Source organism: Podarcis erhardii (genome assembly GCF_964252035.2).
Source record: "Podarcis erhardii genome assembly, chromosome: 2".
Lineage (NCBI taxonomy): Eukaryota > Metazoa > Chordata > Lepidosauria > Squamata > Lacertidae > Podarcis > Podarcis erhardii.
The window spans coordinates 102782188-102808581 of NC_138498.1; the positions used below are offsets into that span (position 1 = coordinate 102782188).

A 26394-nucleotide genomic window follows, 5' to 3' on the forward strand; every position below is an offset into this window, starting at 1 on the left:
AATCAAGTAAAACAACGCAATCCTTTAAAAACATGTAACAATAAATCACTAAATAACTACCGCTAATATAGCAGCAGTAATAAGGTCTCCCCTCCAAGCACCTGTCAGAAAAAGATGTTTATTAGCCACCAAAACCTATAGAAAATTTGAAAGCAGGCAGAAAGGCAGGGAGCATGCTACATGTGGACATCTGACCTCTCCTCTAACTGGAACTTAGGTACTGTCACAAAGCCTGCTGGACAGTAATTGCACAGTTCAAAGTTGGAGTTAACTCTTTAGTAGCAAAAAATACAATTTCCACAGACTTGGCAGAGTGCCAGGCCTAAAGAGCACAGCAGCTCATTCCCAGTGGTCTTACTCCATGAAAGTCAGTTGCCAAGACTGAAAGTTCCTGCCTCCCCACAACCATCTAAGTCCTCTCCTCTCCAGGGCTTTCCCCAAGCAATCAGAGACTGTGCCTCCATGCAGCCAACCTCTCCTCTGCCCTTTTCATGCCTCTCCTGGTTCTGGGAGACAGAGGGTAGGGGAACTTGTTGCGGCAGAAGGGGGAGGACACCTGTAACTCTTCACCAGCTGGACATCTCTGACTCCTGGTCTACTTCCTCCCATGCACCAGATTCAGTTTCTGATTCTGGACTTCTCTCTGCCACAGATTCTCCCAGCTCAATAAGTCCTGTTACCTCTAAGTTTCCAACATCTCCTCTTCCCAGTCTTTTCTCTTTGACCCTTCATCATTCTTCCACCGCCATTCCCCACCGCCATTCCCTGAGCCTTCTTCCCTTGGTGGTTCCTGAGCTATTTCCTCCCACCATTCCTCTGTGTCCAACCAGTCCATGACAGGTACTTAACTTGAGAGAACTCATATTCATCCACTGTGAGTTGCAAATTACAATCTAGCCCTAATCTAGCCAAAACCGATGCAGGCTTACCCTGTTGTGGTGCAAGCCAATGTTTTGACTACAATAAATTAAGTGGCATCTGGCAAGTGAGGAAGAGTTACCATCTATGTCCCACTTGCTTCCAAGAACTCCTCAGTCCAACAAACTGCACAGTAAAAAAAAACACTATTCAACAGTGTAAAATTTCATCAGCTCTAAATGGAGAGACTGTCCTTCCACCTTAGTGTTTCTTAACCACCAGTTCAACCCTTAATTCAACCCTGCAAAATAAAATAATTCCAGAATAACGGACAGGCTTTTCTCCAGCACTTGTACAGCATGGTGATCACTGTCTTGGAACAGCAGCAAGGTACCTCTCATATAGTGCAAGGAGATGAGATGAGTCAAGTGTTCAGCACAGTAGATCATAGTACTCGTCCTACCATTAGATATGATGAGGCAGCCTGTCGCAAGCAGGTACCAAAGCTCATCTTTGGCAGAACTTGGGTGCTGGCCAGCAACAAAAAACATTTTAGTCCTTTTCATTCTTCTGCAAGGTTTTCTTTTTTCTCAGCCATAGCCCCTTAAATCCAATTTTTTTTGGGGGAGGGGAAGTAAAATGAAATGGCACCAAATTGCCATCAAGAAGCAGTTACTGATTACTGCCTAGCCATTTGTCATTATTTATAGCAGACACAGATGAGGTATCAGTTTCCTATGCATCTTTGCTGCAGCTGTAGGCTTCCAGCACCAGTAGCATCTTCAGTTCTGAATAATAAGGACAGAATTAGGAACAACTGAGAATAAGTTATCCTTAATTATTTCAAATATACAATGTAGTAAAAACCACTACCTTTTGGGTATCTGTGTTTGTGAAGCCAGGTGTGAATCGGTAATTGCCATCCTTTTGCAAAGCATCATCACCAAGAGTAAATTATTGCTTACACAATGCAAGAGGTACTGGCTTTATGATGTTAGAAAGCCAGGAAACTGTAACATTCATTGGTAAATCTGAAGAAATGCCAACAGTCACAATCTTTTCCATGCATGTATGCATCTTTTTGCATTAAATATAATTGCATGTGTTTTATTTAAAATGTCAGACAAATCATTAAAGTATCAAGTAGTTAAAGCATGATTCATCATGTGATGGCTAACATTTTAACTTATTTATATAGCGCAACCTGATTTGGGCAGTTACCACTCTCATAACATTCAAACTTGACATGGTTACAGTGGTACCTCAGGTTACATACGCTTCAGGTTAGATACGCTTCAGGTTACAGACTCCGCTAATCCAGAAATAGTGCTTCAGGTTAAGAACTTTGCTTCAGGATGAGAACAGAAATCGTGCTCCGGTGGTGTGGCAGCAGCAGGAGGCCCCATTAGCTAAAGTGGTGCTTCAGGTTAAGAACAATTTCAGGTTAAGTACGGACCTCCGGAACAAATTAAGTACTTAACCCGAGGTACCACTGTATTTATTCCAAGATAAAATGAACTCAAAAGTCCCTCAAAGGACTTTTTGGTATTGCTTTTGACTCACTTATCATTGGATTTAACTACTTGGACATGTAGGTTTAAGACAGAGGTTGAATTGTGTCTAGGGAACTGGTTTCAGGAAGGCAGGTTATTAAGTAAACAAACCACAACAAAAGTGTAGATCATTACTCCACTGTCATCTAGGTTACTGCTCCTAAAATGCTTGTCATTTTTTATTTTATTTTTAGTGTAATGTGGTGGGGAGAGAGTAGCTTACACGCAATGTGACTATCATTATATTCAGTCTCTGAAGCATGAAAATGATTTTTTTAAAACAGAAAAACAGCTTGATTCCTAAAGAACAGCCAATCCCTCTTGCTTTATTGGCCCCTACAACTGTTCATGGAGGGCTGAAAGGGCAAGTGGGAGGATGGGTGTCTCCTCTTCAAAAACATTTAGTAATTATGCACAAGAAATAATTCTGGTGTGTTCAATGAGTCATATGCGCGACATACAATGAGTATGCCCGAAAGAGCTCAATCAAAGCCTAATTCACCCCAGCAAAAGGCTAATCGGCTTACACAATAGCATCACCTTACAGAAACAAATATTACTGCAAGCTTCACCAAACACTAGTTGGCAGAAAAACCCCAATTTATATTCACATCAGATCTTTTACTTCAAGGAGACTTACATGGCCACAAAAAAACAAGGTGATGCTTCCTCATCCCACCCCATGGCCTTCATGAACACAGATGATCAAGCTGGATAGCCATAAGAGACACACTTTGGTCTTTCAAATTTCAGTGGCGCCCTGCCTGCATGAGGGCCTTTCGTTCTGCTCAATTCACTATGTTATAGTTGTGGTGCTCTGCAGTGCCCCCTGGGGTTGGCATCCAGTGCAGCAGAACCGTTCGCACGGCCCTAAATCCGCCTCTGGGACATGAACTGATAATTACCGTATTTCAGAAATACTGCTTTGTCCACTATGTTATGCAATAGGATGTGCCTCTGTTATCTGGAACTTTGTGTTTCATCTAATAGCGGGGCGTGTACATATGCTGAACTGTTCATCAACAGTTGTTTCATGCCATCCTCTTGAACCAAACCTCTACCCCAGGCATAGGCAAACTCGGCCCTCCAGATGTTTTTGGACTACAACTCCCATGATCCCTAGCTAACAGTACCAGTGCTCAGGGATGATGAGAATTGTAGTCCCAAAACAACTGGAGGGCCAAGTTTGCCTATGCCTGCTCTACCCCTCCACCTGAAATCAAATTCCTACTCCTGTAGCAATAATGGTGTTGGCATGCAAACAAACCATCAAACAGAAAGCATACATTTGAACTTTGTATACAAGCTGATAGAATTTTCCCACAGGAGTGGTAGGGGTAAACGTTTAAGCAGATGTGCATTGGAAATAGGAAAACAGCTGAATGCTATAAAGGAAGGACTGAGAAACTCTGCAACTGAGTATCCAACTCTGTGAAGCCTAAAACACACATTGTAAGGTAAACATAGAATTGTAGAGTTAGAAGGGAGCCAAAGTCCAAATAAACTGCAATGCAGGGACATTCTGATTTGGATCTTAACTTTCCTTTCTTCTGCAGTTCCCTGAGCACTGGCTCTTGGGGATTGGAGGGCCTTTTGGGAACTACAGAGATAAGGTGATAGGCAGAAATACAACCCACCCACCCCTTTAGTAATTTAAGCTACTCTCGTCAGTCTTCTGTTGTAAGCATCCAAAATCAGCCATTGATCCAATAAAAATCATACCAAGTCAAAAAAATGAGAATTGCATAACAAAGATATATTTTGTTGAAATTTTGGAGAGCCATTATAAATACATCATCTGATGACTTTATATCTCATCAACCAGCAGTGCAACTTTTATGCAGGTAAAACAAATTATGCTGTGTATAGGAAAAAGCAGTGCCTTGGGCTGCCAGAACTTTGTTTAATTGTGTAGATGGTTTTCAGAAAAGGTTCTGTGTGTGCATGGTTAAGTGGTCATTTCTCCCCATGCCTTTGCATAATGGATATCAGGTTTGAAAGAACACATTTGATAGAAGAGCACAGAATCAGATTTCAAACGCTTCACTGAAGTTTTTCCCCTTTAATTGTTTCATTATATGGTGAAGAAACAAAAGTGGGTGAATCAATATGCATAATTATAACATCTAAATGCTGAAAAAATTAGTCAACGGACTCTTATTTCTCTCAGGAGGGAGGATTAATCTTCCTTTCCCCTATTTCAAAAGTCTTCCAGCAGGGAAGGGTGTGTGTGTGTGGAATGAAGAGCTTATCACCTAGGAAACATATGGTCTTAATCGCACAGGTCTGGCACACTCTTGGATTTTCAGTCAGCAAGAGGCTCTTATTTAACTGGTCTCTTCAGAAGTACAAAAATAGGTGATTTAACTTATTTTAACTATTTCTTTTTTTGGCAACTGAAGTGGAAAACAGACACACACACACACACGTGTCCTTGGATGAAAACAGGCAGTCAGTGCAGATGATGGCTTAGGGAAGAGATAATGAGATACAAAGCTTATTTTGTACCTTGTGCCTCAGTACATGCTTCACAAGTGTCCTCCCATTGTGAGGAGTTGGGCTTTCTGCAGTTCTGAATAGACTTTCAGCCTTATTTGTTTCGATTTGCGTTCGATTTAGGAATACTAAGGGCCATGTCTCCTGCCAAACTAGCAGTTCGAAAGCACGTCAAAGTGCAAGTAGATAAATAGGTACTGCTCTGGTGGGAAGGTAAACGACATTTCCGTGTGCTGCTCTGGTTTCGCCAGAAGCAGCTTAGTCATGCTGGCCACATGACCCGGAAAAACTGTCTGTGGACAAACATCGGCTCCCTCGGCCAGTAAAGCGGGATGAGCGCCGCAACCCCAGAGTCATTCACGATTGGACTTAACTGTCAGGGGTCCTTTACCTTTTTAAGGGCCATGTTTAAGGTTTTTCAAGGTGCAACTTTTATGTTGGAGGGTTAAACTTCAGCTTGACCCTCTCCTGTTGAAATCTGTGAGAGTTAAGAAGTAGTGAGGATTGTTGGGGTTGTGTGTAAGGAGACCTTAGCAAAGAAGTCAACGAGATGGCTCCCATAGGCAACAATACACCTGACAGCACCAGTATTTTGCCCAGGACAGTTCTTAGTCACTATCCCCTCAAAAATTCACAGTGTGCAAGAGGCTATCTGCTCTTTCGGCTCAATTCCCATCTGCACTAGCTCAGCCTCTCCAGCACTGAACATACCAACTCCAGCCGTGATAGAAAAATCAGTGCCCTAACTGTACATGAAGCAAGTGTGGACCAATGATGAAGAAGGCATCGCTTGGTGATTATATTGAATACTGAAAATAAAACACAGAATAGAATGAGGCTTTGAAATAATTGGGTTATGGACTTCCGGGTTGGCGCCATCGCCGAATGGCGGACTCCCTCCGAGCTCCGGAGGGAGCCTGCTCGGTAGGGGCTGGGTCCTGCCGCGCCGGCGACGCGGGGACCCTTAAAAACCATGGGCGCTAAAACCCATGGACATGGTGACTCGGCTGGCACCTTTTGATCTTAAATTTGGATGTGTTTTTTTTTTATATTGTTATAATTGGAAATTCTTAATAAATATTATTTTAAAAAAAAATGAAATAATTGGGTTATGTAAGGACATAAGAGGAGCCCTGCTGGATCAGACTAAAGACTCATCTAGCCCTGTTTCTCAGTGGATGGTGAGATGCTGATGGAAAGCCCGCAACCAGGACATCACATGTTCAACAATATTCTCCCTACTTTGTGATTCCCAGAGACTGGTATTCACGAGCAAGCTGCCTTCAACAGTGGAGGTGGAAGCTACCTATTGCGGCTAATAGCCCTTGATAGCTACTAGCCACCTAACTTGTCTAATCCCCCTTTAGTTGGAATCTCTTTTCTTGTAACTTGAAGCCATTGATTCAAATCCTACCCTCTGGAGAAGAGAAAACAAGCTTGTTCCATCTTCCATGTGACAACCCTTGAGATATTTGAAGGTGACTATCATATCCTCTCTCAGTCTCCTCTTTCCCAGCCTAAACAAAGCCAGATCCTTTAGCTTGAGAAGGTGTGCTCTCTCTTCGTAGGGTACAAGAGGCACTAGAATTCCCTGGGAAAGGAAACTTACGTTGAGTTTAAAAGCCTAAATGATCTAACAACTCCACCAACTCTCCCACAGAGATTCAGAAAGCAATATAGCGAGGAACCCCTGGGGAAAGCTACTGAAATGGGTTACTGCAGCTCATTTTAAAACTTTAAAATAAACTGAACAGGCAAATCTTACTAAGCTGTTAAGGGGTGTGTGTGTGAAAGAATGCCTTAATACCTAGAGTGAAAGAATAATGAAGAAAGTAGGGCTAATGTATCTCCCACAGGAGCAGTGATTCTCAAAGGGCTCTGTAAACTCTTGATGTAATGAGACTCTTATCAGGTAAAAAAAGGGCCGAGTGAGAACTATTTCTCTTTTAAAAAATATTCCAGAAAGGAGCAACTGGATAAATTCAGAATCTAACTGCACCTGACTACAGCAAGCTTTCACCTCTTCCAGTCATGTTTAAAGCTGGGGTGAGGGCAAAAAACAAAGTGGTTGGTGGTGGCAGAACCAGGGTGGTATAGTGGTTAGAGGGGCCTAGGAGATCAGGGTTCAGTCCCCATCCGCCCCGCCATGAAGCCCACTGAATGACTGCTGGCAAAGTACTATCTCTCAGCCTAAGTTCCTCCACAAGGTTACCATGGGGATAAAAGAGCGAGGGTGAGAAATGCATACAGAACCTTGAGCTCTTTGCAGCAAAAGTGTGATATAAATGTGTTAGCAGAGGGAGTGAAGATAATGACAATAACAACTGCATTAATTGAAATTTCCCCTGAAGGGCTTTAAATAACCCTTGTTCCTCCTTCAAGTAGTTGTGACGACAGGGAGAACCATGAATGACACCTTCAGCTCCATGTAAACTAATAATGAAACGCCTTCCCCTGCCTACTGCCCTTGCTGTTGCAGTGAGTTTTGATGTCCTTTCCCCAGCCTGTAATATTTCAACTGAGTCAGGATAAGAGAAGGGTATCCTGGGCTGCAGTGAGTTGGGGAGAAATGGTGACAGTTGGGGGAGCGGGAAAGGTTTGTGCTTCATTTGCAGATGCAGGTCTCTCTTAATAGCGAGCTATCAATTTATTTAAGAAGAATATCATTCATAGTGTGTGGACGGGGATCTACACACTAGATCTCTGGGTGGTTTGCAGTAGATCACCAAGGATTTCTGTCTGCTGGTTATTTAATAATAGCAAGAACTCTCCCCATCCCCAGTTAGGTTGTGCAATGATGAAAGTGGAGTTGGGTGGGAATCAGAAACAGTTTTTTGTGTGCAAGGATTGTTTCCGTTCTAGTACTGGGTGGTGGGGCAGAGATTCCTGGACTGAGATGCTATCAAAGGTGCACTATTCCTTAATTCTAAGTACATATGGGCCTCCAATCAAAATCTCTATTTTGCACTTGGCTCCAGCTGGGGTTTAATTGCAGTAGGGTTGGTTGGGGGAAGGAGATAAGCTCACGCATCCATAGTGTATACCACCAGGAGATTCAGTCTGCATGAATATATATTGTATATATGCAGGTTTATGCAGATGGGAAATCATTCTAGACAGTGGCGTAGCTGCCGGGTGCGGTGCATGCATCCTGCAGCCAGGGTGGGGTGAGCTGTCCATGGGGGCGTGGCGTGCTGCATGGAGCCTATCTGCCATCTTCCCCTCAGCTGTAGGGTGGCTGAGGGAGAGGCGGATGTCAGACTCAAGTCCCACACTGCTGTTTCAGGGAGCACAGAGCCTGCAGGCCCCCAAGCCACCACGTCACTCCCAGGAGAGACACGTGGCTCAGGCACGCTGCAGGCCGTGCAGTAAGGTCCTCTGCCACTTGCATCTTCACTAGGAGGGGGGCCCTGTGGCCCCTGCAGATGTTATCGGACTCCAACTCCCAGTGGACATACTGCCTTGGGCTAAAGGGAGTTGGAACCCAACAGCATTTGGAGGGCCACATATATGGAGAATCATTTGCACATACGGCACCCCACAGAATATCCCTCTTTTCAAGTGGAGTGTTGGAGGGTAAGCTAATGCACCTAGATCAGTGGAGAAGCCTGCTGCTGCGATTCCCCCTACCCCCATACTATTCATTTCCACATCTGTTAGCATCAGCAAAGGAAGGGGTGAAGAATTTTAGGACTCATTGAACCCTCCCCCAGACCACACTCCTCACTGGCCCTGGTTTGCACACTGGGTGCTTTTGCTGGAAAATCACAACACATAAACTCATGCAACTTCCTAACATCAATTTCTTGAATATTGTGCTCTCCATTTTGTTATGCATCTGCTGTATGTTCGATGCTTGGACATGCATTACTAGGTTTTCATTTCACTTTCCTGTGTCCCCCCACCTTTCTTTCCTTTAACAACCCCTCCTTGTTTTGTTGCTGCTGTACTCTTATAAGTTTGCACTGTACCGCATAGTTTGTACTGAATTTAGAAAAGTGTAAAAATTTCAACTTAAAAAAAGAAGAAGATTATGGATTCGCTTCATCTGCAGAAATGCATATTAGTGCTGCAGTTAATACTTAGCAAGTAAAGAAGCGGATTTTGGAAGGACAGAAAACACCGAAAAAAGATTCTTTTGAAATGTAGATGCACAGTGAAGCACTGCTTTAAACCCTTCTCTTAGGTAAACAGGATCTCAAATAATTTTCTTTTGGAAATTTAGAAGGACATTTCTTCCACTTCCCCTCCCCTCCCCTCCCACCTTCTCTGTACTTTAAGTCTACAATCATGTACTTCAAACTCAGTGTTCTACAGGATTGCCTGCTACATCAGGTATTTCTTCTGCAATAAACATCAGACTGACAGGCCAACAGTTCCACTAGTCTGCAGAGCTGGCCATTTGCTATGCGCAGAACTTCAGGTAATACTTATTGAGGGGAAAAGTTGAATACAATTATTTTTAAAATTAAACATGGGCATCACAGATTTTTCCACAGACATTGCAACACAATTCCACAGTTGGTACTGCATGCCTAATTCAGCAAGTCTAGAGAAAGCGGAAGGGGTGGTGGTCCTCTCTACTACACCAAAATGGACGTTTTGTTGCAAAACACTTTGTGACTATTTGTACCTGGATGAATGTTTGACATTCCCATGAAATCCATCGTCTTGTATAAAATCTTTTGAAAGGCAGGGAATGAGCACAAAAAAGGTTAGAAAATACATTGCACGCTATTCTTTATATTAATACATTGTTCTAATTAAGAGAAACCCAGCCATATGGGTGGAGTATATCTTCATCATCATCATCTTCATCATCATCTCTGCCCGTGCACCAACTCTGAAGAACATAGCATTTGTATTTTAGAATCCCTAGAGTGGTAGATCTTTAGGCCAGATCTCTCATATCCAAATGCAAATTTCTGTTTCTTATGCTTTGCCTGCTGAACCCTTGGTTACTGGATTCAAATCATAACAACTAATAAATCAGAGCTCATTGGCAGGGCTCTTAACACAGACCTGTAGCAAAATTTCCCATAGACCAAAAGAAGGGAAGGGATTTGGAGGTTCTAATGTCCTTAGAGGATGTGAACAGTTAATTCGTGGTGCTGGAAAAAACAAACCGTGGAACTCCATGGTGCTCATCCATAAAAGCTGTGGAGTTCACTATATTATTTCAATATCATAAATATATTTTTGATTTTTTGTCCTTCCTCAAATAATCACAGTGAGTCCCCACAGTGAGAAGTGGAAGGGAGATAGATAGATGATAGATATAGATAGATAGATAGATAGATAGATAGATAGATAGATAGATAGACAGACAGACAGATAGCTAGATAGCTAGATGATAGATAATATCTTGGCCTATCAATTGAGACATATAAACTTACACAGTGGCATGCCCTACTTCAAGATATTGAGCATGGGCAAACCAAGGTTTGGCCTTGTTTGCAGCATATATTGTTGTCCCCCCCTCTCACAGACACTGGGATCTGGGAAGAACAATAAGAGCAAACTTTACATGCATTTGTGAACCCCTTTATATCATAACCCTTCATGAGATCTACAGGCAACATTCCCCTTCAACAACTCTCTCATGAGATTTTCAAACTAGAAAAATTCATAGAATCATAGAGCTGCCAAGTTGGAAGTGACTCTGAGGGCCATCTAGTCTAACCGCCTACAGTGCAGGAATGTCAACTAGATCATACTTGACAGGGTGGCCAATTTGTGTGTGAGCAGGGAGGAGCTTTAGAAAAGTAACCTTGAAAAAGAAATTGTCATATGCCCCCTCAAGATCCCAGGCCCAATTCAAAGTGCTGGTTTTGACCTGTAAAGCCTTAAAAGTCTAAGGACTGCAATACCTCAATACCCAGACCCTGAGATCATCCTCTGAGGCCCTTCTTCATGTGTCCGCTCCACAAGAGTTCTAGAGGGTGGCAAAATGAGAATGGGCCTTCTCTGCAATGGCTTCCCACTCGTGGAATGCTCTCTCTAGGGAGGCTTGTCTGGCGCTTTCGTTACATGCCTTTAGGCACCAGGCAAAAGACGTTCCTCTTCAACCAGGCCTTGGGCTGATTAACATCCAATGCCCTTTTAAATGTGTTTCGGGAGGGGGAATTATTGGTTGGTTGTTATTCTTGTTTTTACTATTTATTTTGTAGTTTTTATACAGTGGCACCTCGGGTTATAGACGCTTCAGGTTACAGACTCCGCTAACCCAGAAGGAGTCTGTAGCAGCAGGAGGCCCCATTAGCTAAAGTGGTGCTTCAGGTTAAGAACAGTTTCAGGTTAAGAACGGACCTCCGGAACGAATTAAGTTCTTAACCTGAGATACCACTGTATTGCATTTTTTTGTTGTGAACTGCCTTGGGATCTGCAGATGAAGGGCGGTATACAAATTTAACAAAAATAATAAAATATATACAGTGCAGCCCTATGCCTGTTTACTCAAAATCAAGTCCCATTTTGTTCAACAGGACTTCCTCCCAGGCACGTTTGAATATATTTGCAGCTTTAGGTGCTTCAGCCAGGTTGGGTCCATGAGACACACTTGAGTCAAAACAAGTATAAAAGGGATAACAGGAGAGAAGTACCAAAAAGGTTCAAGCTGACAGAAATATGCAGACACTTTGCCTTTCCTCTCAGTTGCTTTTCAGCTGGAAGTGTAGACAACTGCTAGCAATGTCATGATCAGAGAATAGTTTTATGTACGTATCCTTGATGAACTTTGAATCTGCAAATTCTAAAGGAATAGCTGTGCTCCATCCATTGCTACAAAAAATATGTAACAAAGAATCTTCTGGCATTTTAAGTTTCACAAATGCATTGTGGCATAACTTTGGCAGGCTAAAGCCCATGCAAGGTCACATTCTAATGTTGTTAGTCTTCAGGGTGACACAGGACTCATGCCAGTTTTTAAAATTCGTGGGCGCCCTCCAACTTTTCCCACTACAGCATTCTCTTAGTGTGACATAACTCTGCACCCAGTAATGCCAAACAGATCCAAAAGGAAACCTAAAAGGAGATTTTTATTTACTTCTTTGGTCTAGGAAGCCTTTGTATATCTTGAAGCTTCAGCATATGTCCTACATTTAATATAGTTAACCATGATCTGCATCAACTTCATCTTAATACTGAAAGGGTTGCAGACAATAGGATAAGCCAGGCACAGCAGGGAGTCTCTGCACAGAAATATCTAAATATTTTCTCATTTCTTCCCTCAAACATTCTGCCTGAGGAAGAAGATCTGGGTCACTGAAAACCTTATACTGTATATATTTTCAACAGTAATTTGTTCAGATAAGAGTCTCGTGTGCCTCTCTGTCGTCTTCTTCTATGGGATCAACACAACTCTATGGACTTTGACCAGGAAAAGTGTTTACTGGTTTTATCTGCATTTTTAAATTTTTTTTTTAAACTCTTTTAAAGACACCCAAGTTTGTGTCCATCTAACCACCTTGTGATAGTGAATTTCCTAAGTTAATTATATGCAATGTGAAGAAGTACTGAAATGTGAAAAAGCAAGCATATATTCTCAGGCTTTAAATGATGGCAATGTCTATTGGTGAAACAACACAAAGGTAAAAAGATTCAGAGCAGCAGCACCTGATGACTCATCGGCAGTGGTACCCGTTCTCCCTTCACTTTTGTTACAGTACACAATATATAAATGCAATGGGTTAGAGACTCAGGTAAGGGCAACAAATGTTTGCTTACAGTTCTCACCAAGAGACACAGCTGTAAGCCTTCAAAATAAATTGTAGGTTCCACAATGCAGCCCTCTAATAATGGAAAGAGGCAGAGTCTACAGAACAGGAAGCAAGGTCACCTGTTGAGCAAATGTGGGCATTTACCTACATAATTGCAGAAATTAGGGAAATTAAGGCACAGTCCAGTAATCTGCTGGTCAGAACCGTTTCCCAGTTATAGTTTCGTTTGATAAATTTTTAAATATTCAAATATTATATCCTGCAGCATTCAAAACTCGCATTGTTCTAGGTGTGTTTTGCGACAAGGAATTTCATTAGCGGGAGCAGTTTCGCCTAAGATTTCAGATTAAAACTACAGAGTGGAAGGAAAGGAGGACCATTTTCTGCCTCTCCGCTTCCATCCACTGAAGACTGGAGAAGAGACCCTCTTAAGAATATTAGGGGGGCGGGCAGGGGAAGCATGGCTTTGTGTTTGCAGTCTTCAGATGAGGACTAGACCATGTGAAAAATGAACATAAGATTTTAGCTGCAGTTCATTCATTTTCAACTTTGTATCTTCTTATTGAAAAGCATGCCTAAACAAAGCAAAAACAAATTAAGCTGATGACAGAACCCCACACCAGCAGATCAAAAAGTTAGGTTAAGCTGGTACTTTCTTATTTTGCATGCTACTATAACTGCAGAGATGTGTGAAAGTACATTGGGACAACAGACAGAAGAGTGGGTTTTGTTATAGCCTGGATGCAGCATAAAGCCTGTGTGCCTTATAGGACCTATTGAAAACAGAATTGCTGGAGGGCGGGGGGGGGGGATATATGAATAGAATGTTAAGTAAAAGCATCATATCCTCTCTTTGCTTATTAAGGTTTCCAAACAGGTACTGCTGTCAAATAAGCACTCAAGGAAAGATAGATCTGTAAGCAGCTTCATTTTATGACAAGACATGTAAGTATTTTACAGCAGTGCAGAGCACCTTATGTACTCTTTGGGCTTACTCAAACATAAACACATACAAACTGAACAAAAGCAGAAGACATTGAGGCTTAGCCACTCCAAGTCAGCATCAGGTGGAAGGGAAATAAGATTGTTCCATTCTATTGAAAAGGTGCATTAAATATACCATAGCAAACACTATAGCTGCTGCTAGTATAGCATTTATACCCCACCCTTCTAAAAAATGGCTCTCAGAGCAGCTTACAAAACCGCTAAGAATATACATGAACTACTCAAACTCAATTCCCAATAGGGTAGGGTAATCCATCCCATCAGGGATCACATAGTAAACAGGGTGTCACATTCACATTCCTGACACTGTTTCACAAAAAAGAATGTAGATTAACACAATCATATTTGGCTACAAAATATCAAAGTAATATCAAATATCAAAGTCTGATTTAACAAATATACTAATATTCTACAAAGAAGGCTGGGAGGAATCATCAAAATCATCATCATCATCATCATATTTTGACACTGCAAACATCTTTGTAAAAACAGTAAGTGCTGCATTTAATCAATTTATTAAAATAGTTATATCCTGCCTTTCCATACATACATACATATATATATATATACATATACACACACACACACCAAAGTGGAAAACGATATTCAAGTTAAAAAACAATAGAAGCAGTCCCCATAGACCCTCTAGAAATAGCCATGTACTGGCAATACAGTGAAATAAAAACATTGATGAAATAGATGTTGATGAAGGGATACAGCTAAGAAGCTCATGCCTCTAAGTGCCAACCTGCTAAACTCACTGGTGATGCAGAGGCACAAAGAATTCTGATGTTGACCTGCATCTACAAGACTGCATACATGTGATGAGATGGTCCTTTAGATATCTAATAAATTAAATAATTTAGGATTAAGCTAGCCCCCCCGAATTGGTCTGAAAACAAATATGTACTCAATGAAAACAAAACAGGCCTAGACCTCTGTCTGTCCCACCCAAATGTTGAGTCACTCTCAGAGTGCCACTCTGGACCAGCTAAAGTTTCTGGACATGCTTTTCCCCATTCAGTACATACTCAGCCCTAGATGTGATACATTTAATTGCAGAATACAACAAAAATATAGCCCTGAATCTTTTCCAACCAATTTTGTTTTTGTTGTCTGGAATGTTTGCTCTTTCCAACTTACATTGACCCAAACAGTGCATTTGTGTTCCTGTTTTGCCCTCATTCTCCCATTACTTATGCTGATGTATGTTGAAAATTGAGGCTTATCAGCTTTGATTATCTGAAGACTGCCATGGTAAGGCTTGAAAATAAGTTCCAGCTACAGATGGAGAGATAAATACAGAGCACTAGCATTATCTGTACATTAAAGAGTTTTGCAATTTCTGCCTCAAGATAAAGTGAAATGCCTGTTAAGGAGGGTGAGAGGAACAGAAAGAACAGAACGAAAGCAACACTGAAAAGGAAAGATGTTTTCTCCAGATGAAAGGAAACCAAGGATTGATCCACTAACTGCCCTCTGCCTGTTTTGTGTTTGTTTAATGTTTTCTACCAAGACAGCAATTCAAAACAGAAGCTGCATGCCAGTCAGGTATTGTTCGAGCGGGGAAATAAACTATTTAAAAATTAGTAAAACTGATATTTCAAGGCTTAGGAAGAAAGAGTAACTTCTAAAGAAAACAACGCATTTCTAGGGCTCCCAGCTGATGCACACTTATTTCCAAGTAAAAGTTCACGGGGTTGTACTGTAAATAAAAGTTTTTTTAAAAAAGCAACAAAACTCCACTTTACCAAATGAAATTCACAATGCCTGAGTATATCCTTTTACAAGCAAAAAACTCAACTCAAACTGAAGGAATAATACCAATAGCTACTGAAAAAAACATGTTTACCCCAAATCATACCTCTCTTCCTAATCCTGGTGACAATGTCTTTATTATTAGTCAGGGCAATTGTGTAAATCAGCATGAATAATCTATGAGATAAGGAGGTGGAAGGTCTCACACTTTGCTTCAGAAATGGGGTGTGTGTCTCATTGTCCTGCTACCAACTTTTGCCACACCTGTGTAGCTTGCTTGTCTACTACACTTACTTTGCACACAAGTGAATTCTGTGTGTCTTTGGCTTATAGCAGCTTTGGGGCAAGTTCATGCACTATGATAAAAAGCCACACCACAAGCACAGACTTGAACACCACCCGGCTGAGTGACATTTCTTTTTTTAAATTTTGGTCCCACTGTCCATCAGAGATTCATGTGATGGGAAAATAATGTCATATGGTGTACTCTGTTTACACAGCCAGGACCCATTCAAAATATTTGTCTTCTCATGCATATTTTGAACTTATTTATTTATTAATCTTTAAAACTTTTTTTAAAGAACCCTTTGAAGTGGCTTACATAAACAGTGCAATATACAAACAATAGAAACCAAATTCACAAGACAACTCATGTCTCTCCCCAAGCAGCCTCAAAAGCCGCAACTGAATGCACAGAAAAGGAAACAACCCTAATATAACAAGGAGAGAAATGTCCTTCGGTTGAACTCCATTCTAAACAGCTACATTTTAACCAAATGCTGAAAATCATAGAATCACAGAACCATAAAGCTGGAAGGGACCACAAGGATCATCTAGTCCAACGCCCTGTAACGCAGGAATCTTTTGCCCAATGTGGGGCTCAAATGCACAACCCTGAGATTAAGAGTCTCATCTCAACCAGAAAGGTGTTCCATAGGATAGGTGTTGCCACCCCAAGAACACACCAGAACCCTGTTCCTTGTTGCCATCCAGTAGGTCTCAGACAGCTAAGGAGAGCAAGTCAGGGCCTCAAATGATAAATAGAGCAAATGGAAAATTATTAGTTATATTACGCTTTGTAAAATCACAAAATTATGTTGGTATTTTTTTTTCCCTTGTTTGACGATAGTTACCTTTTAAAATACATTCAGTAATGAGTTAAAACAAAACCACTCCCGATCTCGACCCATCAACAATCTCACGGGGCTGGCGTCAGCCCCGCGAGAAGCGGGGATTCCCCCTAGCTCATTAATATTCACCGCCCACGGCGGCAGCCAATCGGCTGCCGCAAAGGGCGGGCCCTCACAGGTTCACTTAAGGTTGGGGCAGCCCGGGGCTCGCCCCTTTCGTTCCCCCAGCAGCAGCGGTTTGGAGGTCTTGGGCCCCCCCAATATTTTTTATAAGTCGGCGCCCCTGGCGGAGAGTAGTCAGGCGGAGCAGGGGGTCAGAGATGGTGAAGAGCCCTATAACCCACCAACGCTGGGAGAAGGAAGTTCAGACTCAGAAAGGGGGGGAGCATTCACATCAGCACAGGCAAGGAGAGAAATGAAACGTAAAGATCATAGACGTCTCATGAGATTTCCACGCCTACTTTGTTGGCGCCGGAATTGAAAGAAGCCACTCCCTGAATCTGACTTGATAGGTTCGGATGCATGATTTTGAACTGTAGCTGTTCTTTTGAATATATGTAATAGAGACTGTAAATATCACGCTGAGTGTACTGGAGTGTTACTGCGAAGAGGGAACATCACCTTGATATTTAGGCACTTAAAGGTAAAAGCTAGGATCTTGAATTGAGTCTGGAAACAAGCTGGCACACAGAGAAGATCAAAGAAAATGGAATAATATGTTATTCTCACCTCATTCCAGTCAAGACCCTGGGCAACAGCATTTTACACTAATGGCAGGTGCTTTTACACCTTTTACAAGGGAAGCCCTATCTAGAACACATTACAATAGTCTAACCTAGAGGTACCTAAGGAATGAGTGAGTGAGTGGGGGCAAGGTCGTCTTTCATCAGGTAAGACTGTAAGTGATGTACCAGCTGAAGTCATGAAAATATGCTCCTCAAAACCTGCACATTCAGCAGCAACACCATGTCAAGGAGCACCTCCAAACTATAGGCTCCTAAACCTGAAATGGGTGGCCCATCCACAAGTACTTCTGTCTTTTCTGAATTGAGTTTTAGCTTGTTATACCCCAGTACTTCTCAAAAACAGTAGTCCAGGGTTTCCATTTTCTCCCTAGGATCGTAAGTTGAAAAGAAGAACCAAGAGGGTCACACTCACCAACAATCTCCCTTTCAAGTCATCCAGTGGGTCAACAAAGGCCATTTCAGTCCTCAAACAAGTCCAAAGGCCATATGAGAAAGAATCTAAGTAATCAATTCCATCCAAGAATCTCTGGAGCTGTGCCACCACCACCCATACACTCCCCTTGCTCCCCCCAACCCAAAATGTGTTGGATCAGGTGATAGCTGTTTAACTCAGAAGAATTCAGTGATTCCCACCGCTCTACAGAGCTGCCGTAATGCAACAAAGAGGTGCTGGAACTCAGAGACTCTCTCTCTCTGGCAAGACTGATTTCAGTTGAGTCCCTCATCACATGGGGGAATTCCACTGCACAACACTGAACAGATGGGATGGTGATAGAAAACAGTAACTTCTTTGCCACCATCATAGAATGAACAGGAAAATGGCCTTTAAGATGTGGTTGGTTGAGTTTGGTGTGAGTCTTCTTCCACTGTTGCCCTAGCTACCTTCCTACTTGCAAGATTAGCCCCAGTATTGTAACCTGGTAAAGCACAAAACCTTATGAATTCTATCTGAGAGAAGAGGACACTTCAAAGTGATTGCACTGACCATCCATAAATTAAGTAATCTATCAAGACTCCCCCTCCCTTTCCATGTAAATGTTACCAATTGTGTGGTTATTCCCATGACAATACAGGTTGAGAGGTCTCCAAGTTGGGCCAGGGTCAGCCTTATCCAGGGCCCCTGAATAGGCTGCGTGGGGCACCTGGGTACAGCCTTGGATGTAAAGGGAGGAAAGAGGTAGAACTTCCTCAACCACAAGAACACAGACTATGAATAATGCTCTTCTTACTTGTTGCTGCTGTTGTCTTATTACCTGTTGTTCATATGAAAGAGCCAGGGAGGGCTACAACAATTAAAACACAATGCTATAAAAAGCTTAACACAATTTATTGAAATAGTCAAACTCAAACCATCATGACACCACTCTGGTCACCAAAGAATGAATATTCAAACATTATGAATATGTGAGATCACTTCAGGGTTTACACCTTGCTGCTGGCAGCGAGATACACTGTCTGCAGCACAGTAACTCAAGGGTAGCCATCTACTTCCAGATATTTGATGGACTCCAACTCCCATCAGCCTCAGCCAGTATGGCCAATGGTCAGGGATGATGGGCGTTGGAGTCCAACAAACATCAGGAAAGCACCATGTGGGCTTCCCCTTGTAGTAACAGAATTGTTTTGAGACACTGCAGGAAACATAGTACTGTAGCTCAACATACTATTGAAAAGATGTCAAAACTGAGAACTTTATTAGACACTCCAGTATCAAGTCTCCTTGCATGAAAAACAGTGAACAAACACTTCAAATCTTTGCATGGTAGCATCAGCCAAGAACACACCACTATTAGTAAGAGTAGTTAAAAACAGATTGATTCCATTGCAATCAGCACTTTATTTATTTTAAGAGGGAGAGAAACTGGTCATATTGCATGCCATTAAACACTCGAAAGGAAACAGCTGTAAATCTGGCAATTAAGGGGGCATAATTGGACTGTTCTGAGCATATGTGTCAATGGATGCAAACTGGTGTAGAATTTGCCACAACAAAAACAAAATGAGCAGAAGGTTGCTGTTTCCTATTTTAAGTTTTAAATGACAACTCATATGGAGCATTAAGTGCAAGAAAAGGAGATGTGAGATTTTAAACCTATTATGTGGCAAGGATGCTTGTGTCACCCTAAGTGTTTCCTTTTTTTAGTTCCACTATGTTCAGAGGAATACACACACTGGCCAGTGTGTTTAGGTTTGCTGCAAAAGTGACAAAGAGTCCTATGGAACTTTAAAGATGCACAAATGTATTTATTTATTTATTTATTTATTTATTTACAAATTTATTATAGCATAAGCTTTCATGGATTACAGTCCAGTTTATTAGATGCATGAAGTGTTATCCTGAGTTGGTTGGTATATATTCAAGTATACAGTATGTATACCTGCAACTCATAGCATTTCCTGCATTTTATGGGGTAAACTTTGATCCACAAAAGGCATAAGATATTTGTTAGCCTTTAAGAGGCCAGAATGGAATCAACATCAATGGAAGATATCTAAATTGTCTATGATATGCAGAAGATATAGTTGCAATAGCCAAAGGTCAACAAGAACTATAAAAAAATGTTGGAAGAACTAAACGAAGTATCAAAAAAGGTAAGACTGAAGATGAACCTAAAGGTAAAGGTACCCCTGACCATTAGGTCCAGTTGTGACCGACTCTGGGGTTGCAGCGCTCATCTCGCTTTATTGGCTGAGGGAGCTGGCGTACAGCTTCCGGGTCATGCGGCCAGCATGACTAAGCCACTTCTGGCAAACCAAAGCAGTGCACGGAAACGCCGTTTACCTTCCTGCTGGAGCGGTATCTATTTATCTACTTGCACTTTGACATGCTTTCGAACTGCTAGGTTGGCAGGAGCAGGGACCAAGCAACGTGAGCTCACCCCATCGCGGGGATTCGAGCCGCCGACCTTCTGATTGGCAAGCCCTAGGCTCTGTGGTTTAACCCACAGCCAAGACTAAAATAATGTATTACATGTGATGTGTTTTGGAGAGAAGACTTGGACCATGACACAGAGAAACATGAACAGCTTAAGAATACAACACAATGTACCATGGAATGTTTAATGTCAGGAATATAAAAGACAGAAAAGCTAGTAACTGGATATGACAGAGACCAGAAGTTATGGATGGAGTGGTGAATGCCATGAAGTTGAAGTTGGACATAAGGCAGGACATGTTACAAGGGGCAATTTAGGCCAATGGACTAAAGCAGGGTTAGCATGGAGAGCCTACAATTTCAAAAGACCAAGGCGGAACCACAGGCAGATGATCTGAAACTAACAGCAAGGCTTATGCGGATGCAAGGAGCAAACAGCAGAAAGCAATGGAGAGAACTTGAAGAGTTCTCCTTCTTTGGAGGTCTTTAAGCAGAGGCTTGACAACCATATGTCAGGAGTGCTCTGATGGTGTTTCCTGCTTGGCAGGGGGTTGGACTCGATGGCCCTTGTGGTCTCTTCCAACTCTATGATTCTATGATTCTATGAAGAGGCATATATCCAAATATGGATGTGAGATGCTGGGGGGGGGGGGACAAAACAAGAAGATGCCACAAAACTCTTTGGGGTTTTTTTTCTTTTCTTTTGCCAGGAGAATAATGTGGTTACATCTTTGGAACTAGGTTTGAGGCTGAATCAAGCTGAGTTTTGTCACTGGCTGGTTATCACTAGACAATTAGTCAATAAAAAGGGCATTTAAGAAAACAGAAAACACTGTGCTTTAGTAGCTTTATCATAAACTGCTCTAGGAAATCAGCAACATATCAGTTTGGAAGAAAAATGAATTATAATGTTTCGCTTTCCTACCTAAAAGTCATAATTTTGAAGATTTTTTTCATAATATCAAAATCTGTCCAAGGGGACAGACTATTGGGTGAGAGTCAAGCTATATAGTCAGCCTACACGAGTCTGAACAACGCTGTGATTCTTGATGGATACTTGATGCCAATGATGCTATTAATTGTAGAAAGCTCCTCTAAAACTAATGTGGCTGAAAAGACTAAAGAGTCAAAATCCATAGCACCATAAAGCCCTGACTGCTGCCTTCTTGCATTGGTGTCTCGTCCAACTCTACAGTTCTACGATTCCTTAAGCCAAGCTCTTTGTGGGTCAGCAATCCACCCCATAAGCACCCTCATGGAGTCATGCTGTCCAGTCCCTGAAGTGTTTTACACCTCTGGCTCAAAGCTCAAGAGATCTGTAGGTTTGAGTTGGCAGAAGGAAGTGTACGTGGTGCAATCCTCGTATTAAGCTGATAGCAGTCTCTGGACAGCATTCTTTGTATCTTCCTTTGAATGCTCCATACATTTCTGCTTTGACTTGGCTGAAAAAAAGGGAGGCAACAGAAGAACCTTGAGGTGGGCAGGAGGGGGTGGGGAAAGGAGAAGCACTTTCTCTTCAAAGTCTGGGTAGTCTCTTCCATCCTGCCACAATGCCTCACCCTTCCCTTAAAAGGCCCCAGTTCAAGTTTCATTGCAAAGTTCAGGAAGCACAGAGGGTGGTATGCATAAACAATGGTACATAGATGTTGTGGCTTTCGTATAAAACAAAATGATATACTGGTCATATGACAGAAAGCGTCAAGCTTCTTCTAACTGACTCTAAGACAATCATAGATAGTCACAACTAGATTATTTCTACCCTGCCTAGATAATGTGAAATTCCATATACATAATCCAAAAATCTTCAGCAGACATAGGTGACCTAATGTATCATGGTTTGCTATAAAATAAACACAGATCCAACCACATGTGCTGCAGAGACAGAGAGGCAGACACATGATATAGCAACACAATTAAATTATGGGCAGAAAGCAAAAGCTCCATTTCCATGCCTTCAATGTATTTCACTGTGATTGTCTAGCTGGATGATAAGATGCACGAAACAAGCACATCATCATCATTAGGCTCCAGTTGCAACACTGTTTGGAACCAAAGTATGCAGAATTTTGTAGCCTAGCTAGTTTTCTACACCAACAACTGGTTTTCTGAAGCAAGCCTTCACCACCAGCTAGATTCCCTGCTCCCTGAGTTGTTGTTGTTGTTTTTGCTCTGTTTTGGGTGTTCTTCAGACTTTAGATAGGCCACATGACTTCATCCTTTCAGCTTCTGCCCCATCCTTGAAATAGAGACACTGTAATAACTATTAAAATACAGTATTCACAGGCAAAGATACAAACTGCCAGTATTTAGCCCAGCAACATACATTTCCTTCAAACAGCATTTCTGTGTAGAAAAGGTAGGCTCAAAACATATAATTCATGCCCAACAGGCATTCCCATCAACTGATGAACTGTTTCTATGGCACACTTCATTTAGCAGTTAAGACTGTTCCTACAGAGCATTTAATTAGCAGCTAAAACTTTTTATTAAAAGCTTTCTTATGCATTCCACAAACATAAAATGAATTTATGCACAAGAAGCAATGGGGTGGGGAATAATAATAGATTGGCAGCACTCCCCTCATTGTTTACACATTTCCGTAGGAAAGAGTTAGATATAAAACTATTCTAAGTTTCACACAGCCATTTGTAAAGCAAACTAGGGAAAACGTATGGGGAAATATGGGCATAAGTACATATGCAAGCATACTTAACATTGAACTCACACAGAAGAAAAGAATCACAAAAAACGCTTCTTCAAGGGGCTTGTGTATGTCAACGCAAACGTCAGATGTGTGTACTAAACGTCAGACGAATGTACAAGTTCATAATATGTGTGAATCAAAACACACACCCCACACACTCATATATATATATATATATATTACATAATTTGCTAGCCATTCAACATTAGAGGGGATGTGATTAATCTTCCACGACAGGCTCTGAACTTTCCGTTCAAATGGGTTGTTCCTCTTCCTTCAGACCTACTGGCAATGGATGTCATTTGACCTGCAGATTTCACTCCGAATAAGGATCAGAGAAACAAACACTGACATTATTCCGCTAACCAATTATCTGCCTCAATTTACTGCTCAAGCCCAGAGACTAGTTTGCTAAATGCATAACAACTAGAGGGGGGGGGGGAGAGAAATGTTTGATAGAAAGGAGGGGGAAATATCGTCAGTTCTTTCGTTTTTGCACTTAAATGAGCAGAGTGGATGAAGCCAAAGGAAGCCAGGCAGAAAGCAAGCAAATTTGAGTTTGGGGAGGTGGAGGTGGAGGGGGCTGGGATCTAAAATACCATTCATCTGGGCTGGCTCAAAAAGTGGGGAAGGAGAAGCCAGGCCTTCTCAAGGGTTTTTGTGGGGAGGCCAAATAGGCTCCTTAGAAAGGGGCAATGGATAACGAATAACAGGAATAGAGAGAAGCTTTTGAAACATTTTGCCTGCCCTCCCCCCCCCCATCCTCTTTCCTTTCCCCAGCAGGTTGTTAGGAGGAACATGTGCCTCTACTCCATCCTGTGTTTACACTTTGGGAAACTCTCACTGCCATATCTCCCTCCCCAATTTCCTATCCTGGGGAAGGAAAGGCAGCAAGACGGTGTCTTTCTCCACCTCCCCACACTTAACCCCAAATCCAATTCTTCAGCCTATGTGTTCCTCCTCAAGGGACTTACAATCCTAGCCAGGCTTCACCAGAAGCTTGAAGGGGGTGGGGAGGGAGGGGAGGAGGAGAAGGAAACACACCTGTTTCATCAAGCCAGAAGAAGTGAATGCAAAACAGAGAGGGCTATTATTCCCTAAATAGAAAACAAGCACTTAGCAACCTTTCTAGGTGGACTTGAATGCCAGAACCCTCTTAAAAACAAACTAAAAAATGCACTCCTCTTCCTACCTCAGAAGGGGAAGAAAAACCTGGAGCTGGGTTTTTCCTGCTCCCACCCTCGAAAGGAAAAGCAGTTGGTGGAGATCCAGAGGGGTTTGGATTTGCAAGACCCCCCCCCCCAAAAAAGGGGACACCCTTCCCCTAATCAGCAGAGGCTCAAGAAGTCACCGAAACCACTGTCTTGAGACCAAGGGGAGTCCAGCCATTCCCTTCAACGCCCGGCACAGCTTCCCCACAGCCGACCCAGGCACCCCTCACTCATAGATATCCAGCCCCACACAAGCCCAAACACCACCCCTTCCGCTCGCCCTCCCTTCTCCACCTCTTCCAGCTGGCAGTCCGACTTACCCACTCCAGCACCCTCAGGAAAGCCAGGGGCTCCTTCAGCGCCCGGAAGGTTCCCTTGGAGGCGAGCTGGGGGGGGGGGGGGGGGAGAGAGAGAAAAGCTAGTGAGGGCAGAGTTAGGGCAGGAGGGGTGTCAACCCCCGCGGCGAAGCCTCCCGGCGCGCGCGCTTCCCCCTCCCTCAGGCGCCCTTACCTGGTTAACGGGTTCCATCCCTGCCCGGCTTTTGGCGCGCAAACTTCAGCTTCCCCGGAGGAGGCGGCGTCCAGGTGCAAGGAGCGCCCTGGAGAGGCTCTAGGCGGCTTGCCCGCGCCGAGCAAGGCAGCCGAGGAGCCCGGGTTGGAGCGAGCGAGGCGGGCGGGCGGGGGGAAAAACCCAGAAGAGCTGAGCTCCCAGCGAACATCCACGCCCGAGCCGAGCGCGCAGGGCGGAGGGAAGGAGAGGAGAAGGAGGAGGTCGGGTGGGCTGCCCGGGCTCGCCGCTCTGCCGCGCTTTAGTCGCCTGAAGAAGCGAGTGCGAGGTGGCCGGGCCGCTGCTTGAGAGAGGAGGGGGACGCTTCAGCCGCTCGCTTCTCCCCTCACAAACCTCTGGACGGTGCTGGCGCGCTTCCTCAGCATGTCGAAGCGGAGGCAGAAATAAGAACAGGAGGAGGACTTTTTGAAGAGAGGGGACGCGCTGCCACTCCGGCGCGTTTTTTCCCGCGCAGCGTCCCTGCGAATAGCGGCGCGCTCGCTTCAGTCGGCGTCTTCCCGCCGAGGGAAGAGCTGCGCCCTCCCTCTCTCGCGCGAGGTGGGACTCGTAGCCCGATCCTACGTCTCCTCAGAAGCCGCCTTATACCGAGTCAGAGCACTGGCCCGTCTTGCTCAGTAATGCCTACACTGACTGGCAGCGGCTGTCAAGTCTCCCAGCCCTACCTGGAGAGGCCTGGGATTGAACCCGGGACCTTTTGCTTGCAAGGCGGACCCTCTACCCCTAAGCTATGGCCCTTCCCCTCTTACTTGGGAGTAAGCCCCAGTGAACGCAATGGAGGGGGGACAGCACAGGCCATGAGTGCAAGTGGCATAAGCAAAAATAAATCCCTGCCTCCAAGGAGTTTACAGTCTGAAATAAGCAATGGGGGAAAGCAATAGGGTGAGCAGTGGATGCAGATAATACTTGTTTACTACACCGTGTATGTGGTTTAGCCCTGTCTCTGTGTATGTATTTTTCTCTCAGTTAAGATAAATTAGATTTCTTTCCAGCATATATGTGCTAGGTTTGTACACATCCTCAGTAAATGTGCAGTGCTATCCTAACCATGCCTACCATGAGAAGCAGGTCTTACTGAATTCAGCGGGGCTTGCACCTGGGTAAATGGGGTTGTCTCAGTCTAGGAGTCAGCACCATTCATTGATCACCAGTGGGATTTGCTTCCCTGGAAGCAGACATGCAGAGAACTAGGCTGAATAAGGAAGTGGGTGGAAAGCAAGCCAAAGAGATAACTAAAGCCAAGTCGTCTGAGGGTTTTATGGCTGCAATGATGATGTGCTACTCTTTGGACTGGCAGAGATCAGCATGAGGATTAGCACAGTGTGACTTACAGGTGTTGGGCAATGGCATGCTTCTTTGGCAGCACACCAATTAGAGCCTTAAAAGTCCTCTAATTATGTGCTCCTCTTCATGGAAACTAAAACCTCATTAAAGAGTCACTGTTGTTTTTTGCAGCGTTCCTCACAATATCGAGATAAAACATCCTGGAACATCGCACATCTCTTGAAATGCTGCACTGTTTTGAACACACCAGCTTGGCTGCTGCCTTTCTTGAAGCACCGAGGGGACATTCTTGAGTGCATTTATTTAGAACACACCATTGGGAAGTGTGCCACTTGAATCCCGAATGGATTCTTCCTCTGGGGTGCAAGCAGGAGGCTGCTATTCTACCCCTCAAGCAAAACTAAATGAGAGGAGGCATGGCATGAAGGGTTCCTGTGAGGCCTCTGCCTCTCTTCTCGATGGGGCACATTTCTGAGGAGCAACAGAGTGGAA

The 26394-nt window shown here is 43.2% G+C and overlaps 1 protein-coding gene across 1 annotated transcript in view; it reads right to left on the minus strand.

Moving 5' to 3' along the window:
- SYNPR (synaptoporin) overlaps positions 1-24938 on the minus strand; it is a 141641-nt gene extending 116703 nt beyond the window's left edge. The window contains exons 1-2 of the mRNA XM_081853882.1: positions 24565-24938; positions 24375-24440 (exon numbers count right to left, since the gene is read on the minus strand). Coding sequence (XP_081710008.1) covers positions 24375-24440; positions 24565-24582 — 84 coding nt within the window. The 5' untranslated portion in view covers positions 24583-24938. The remainder of the gene's footprint in view (positions 1-24374; positions 24441-24564) is intronic.
- Between the last annotated feature and the right edge of the window lie 1456 nt (positions 24939-26394).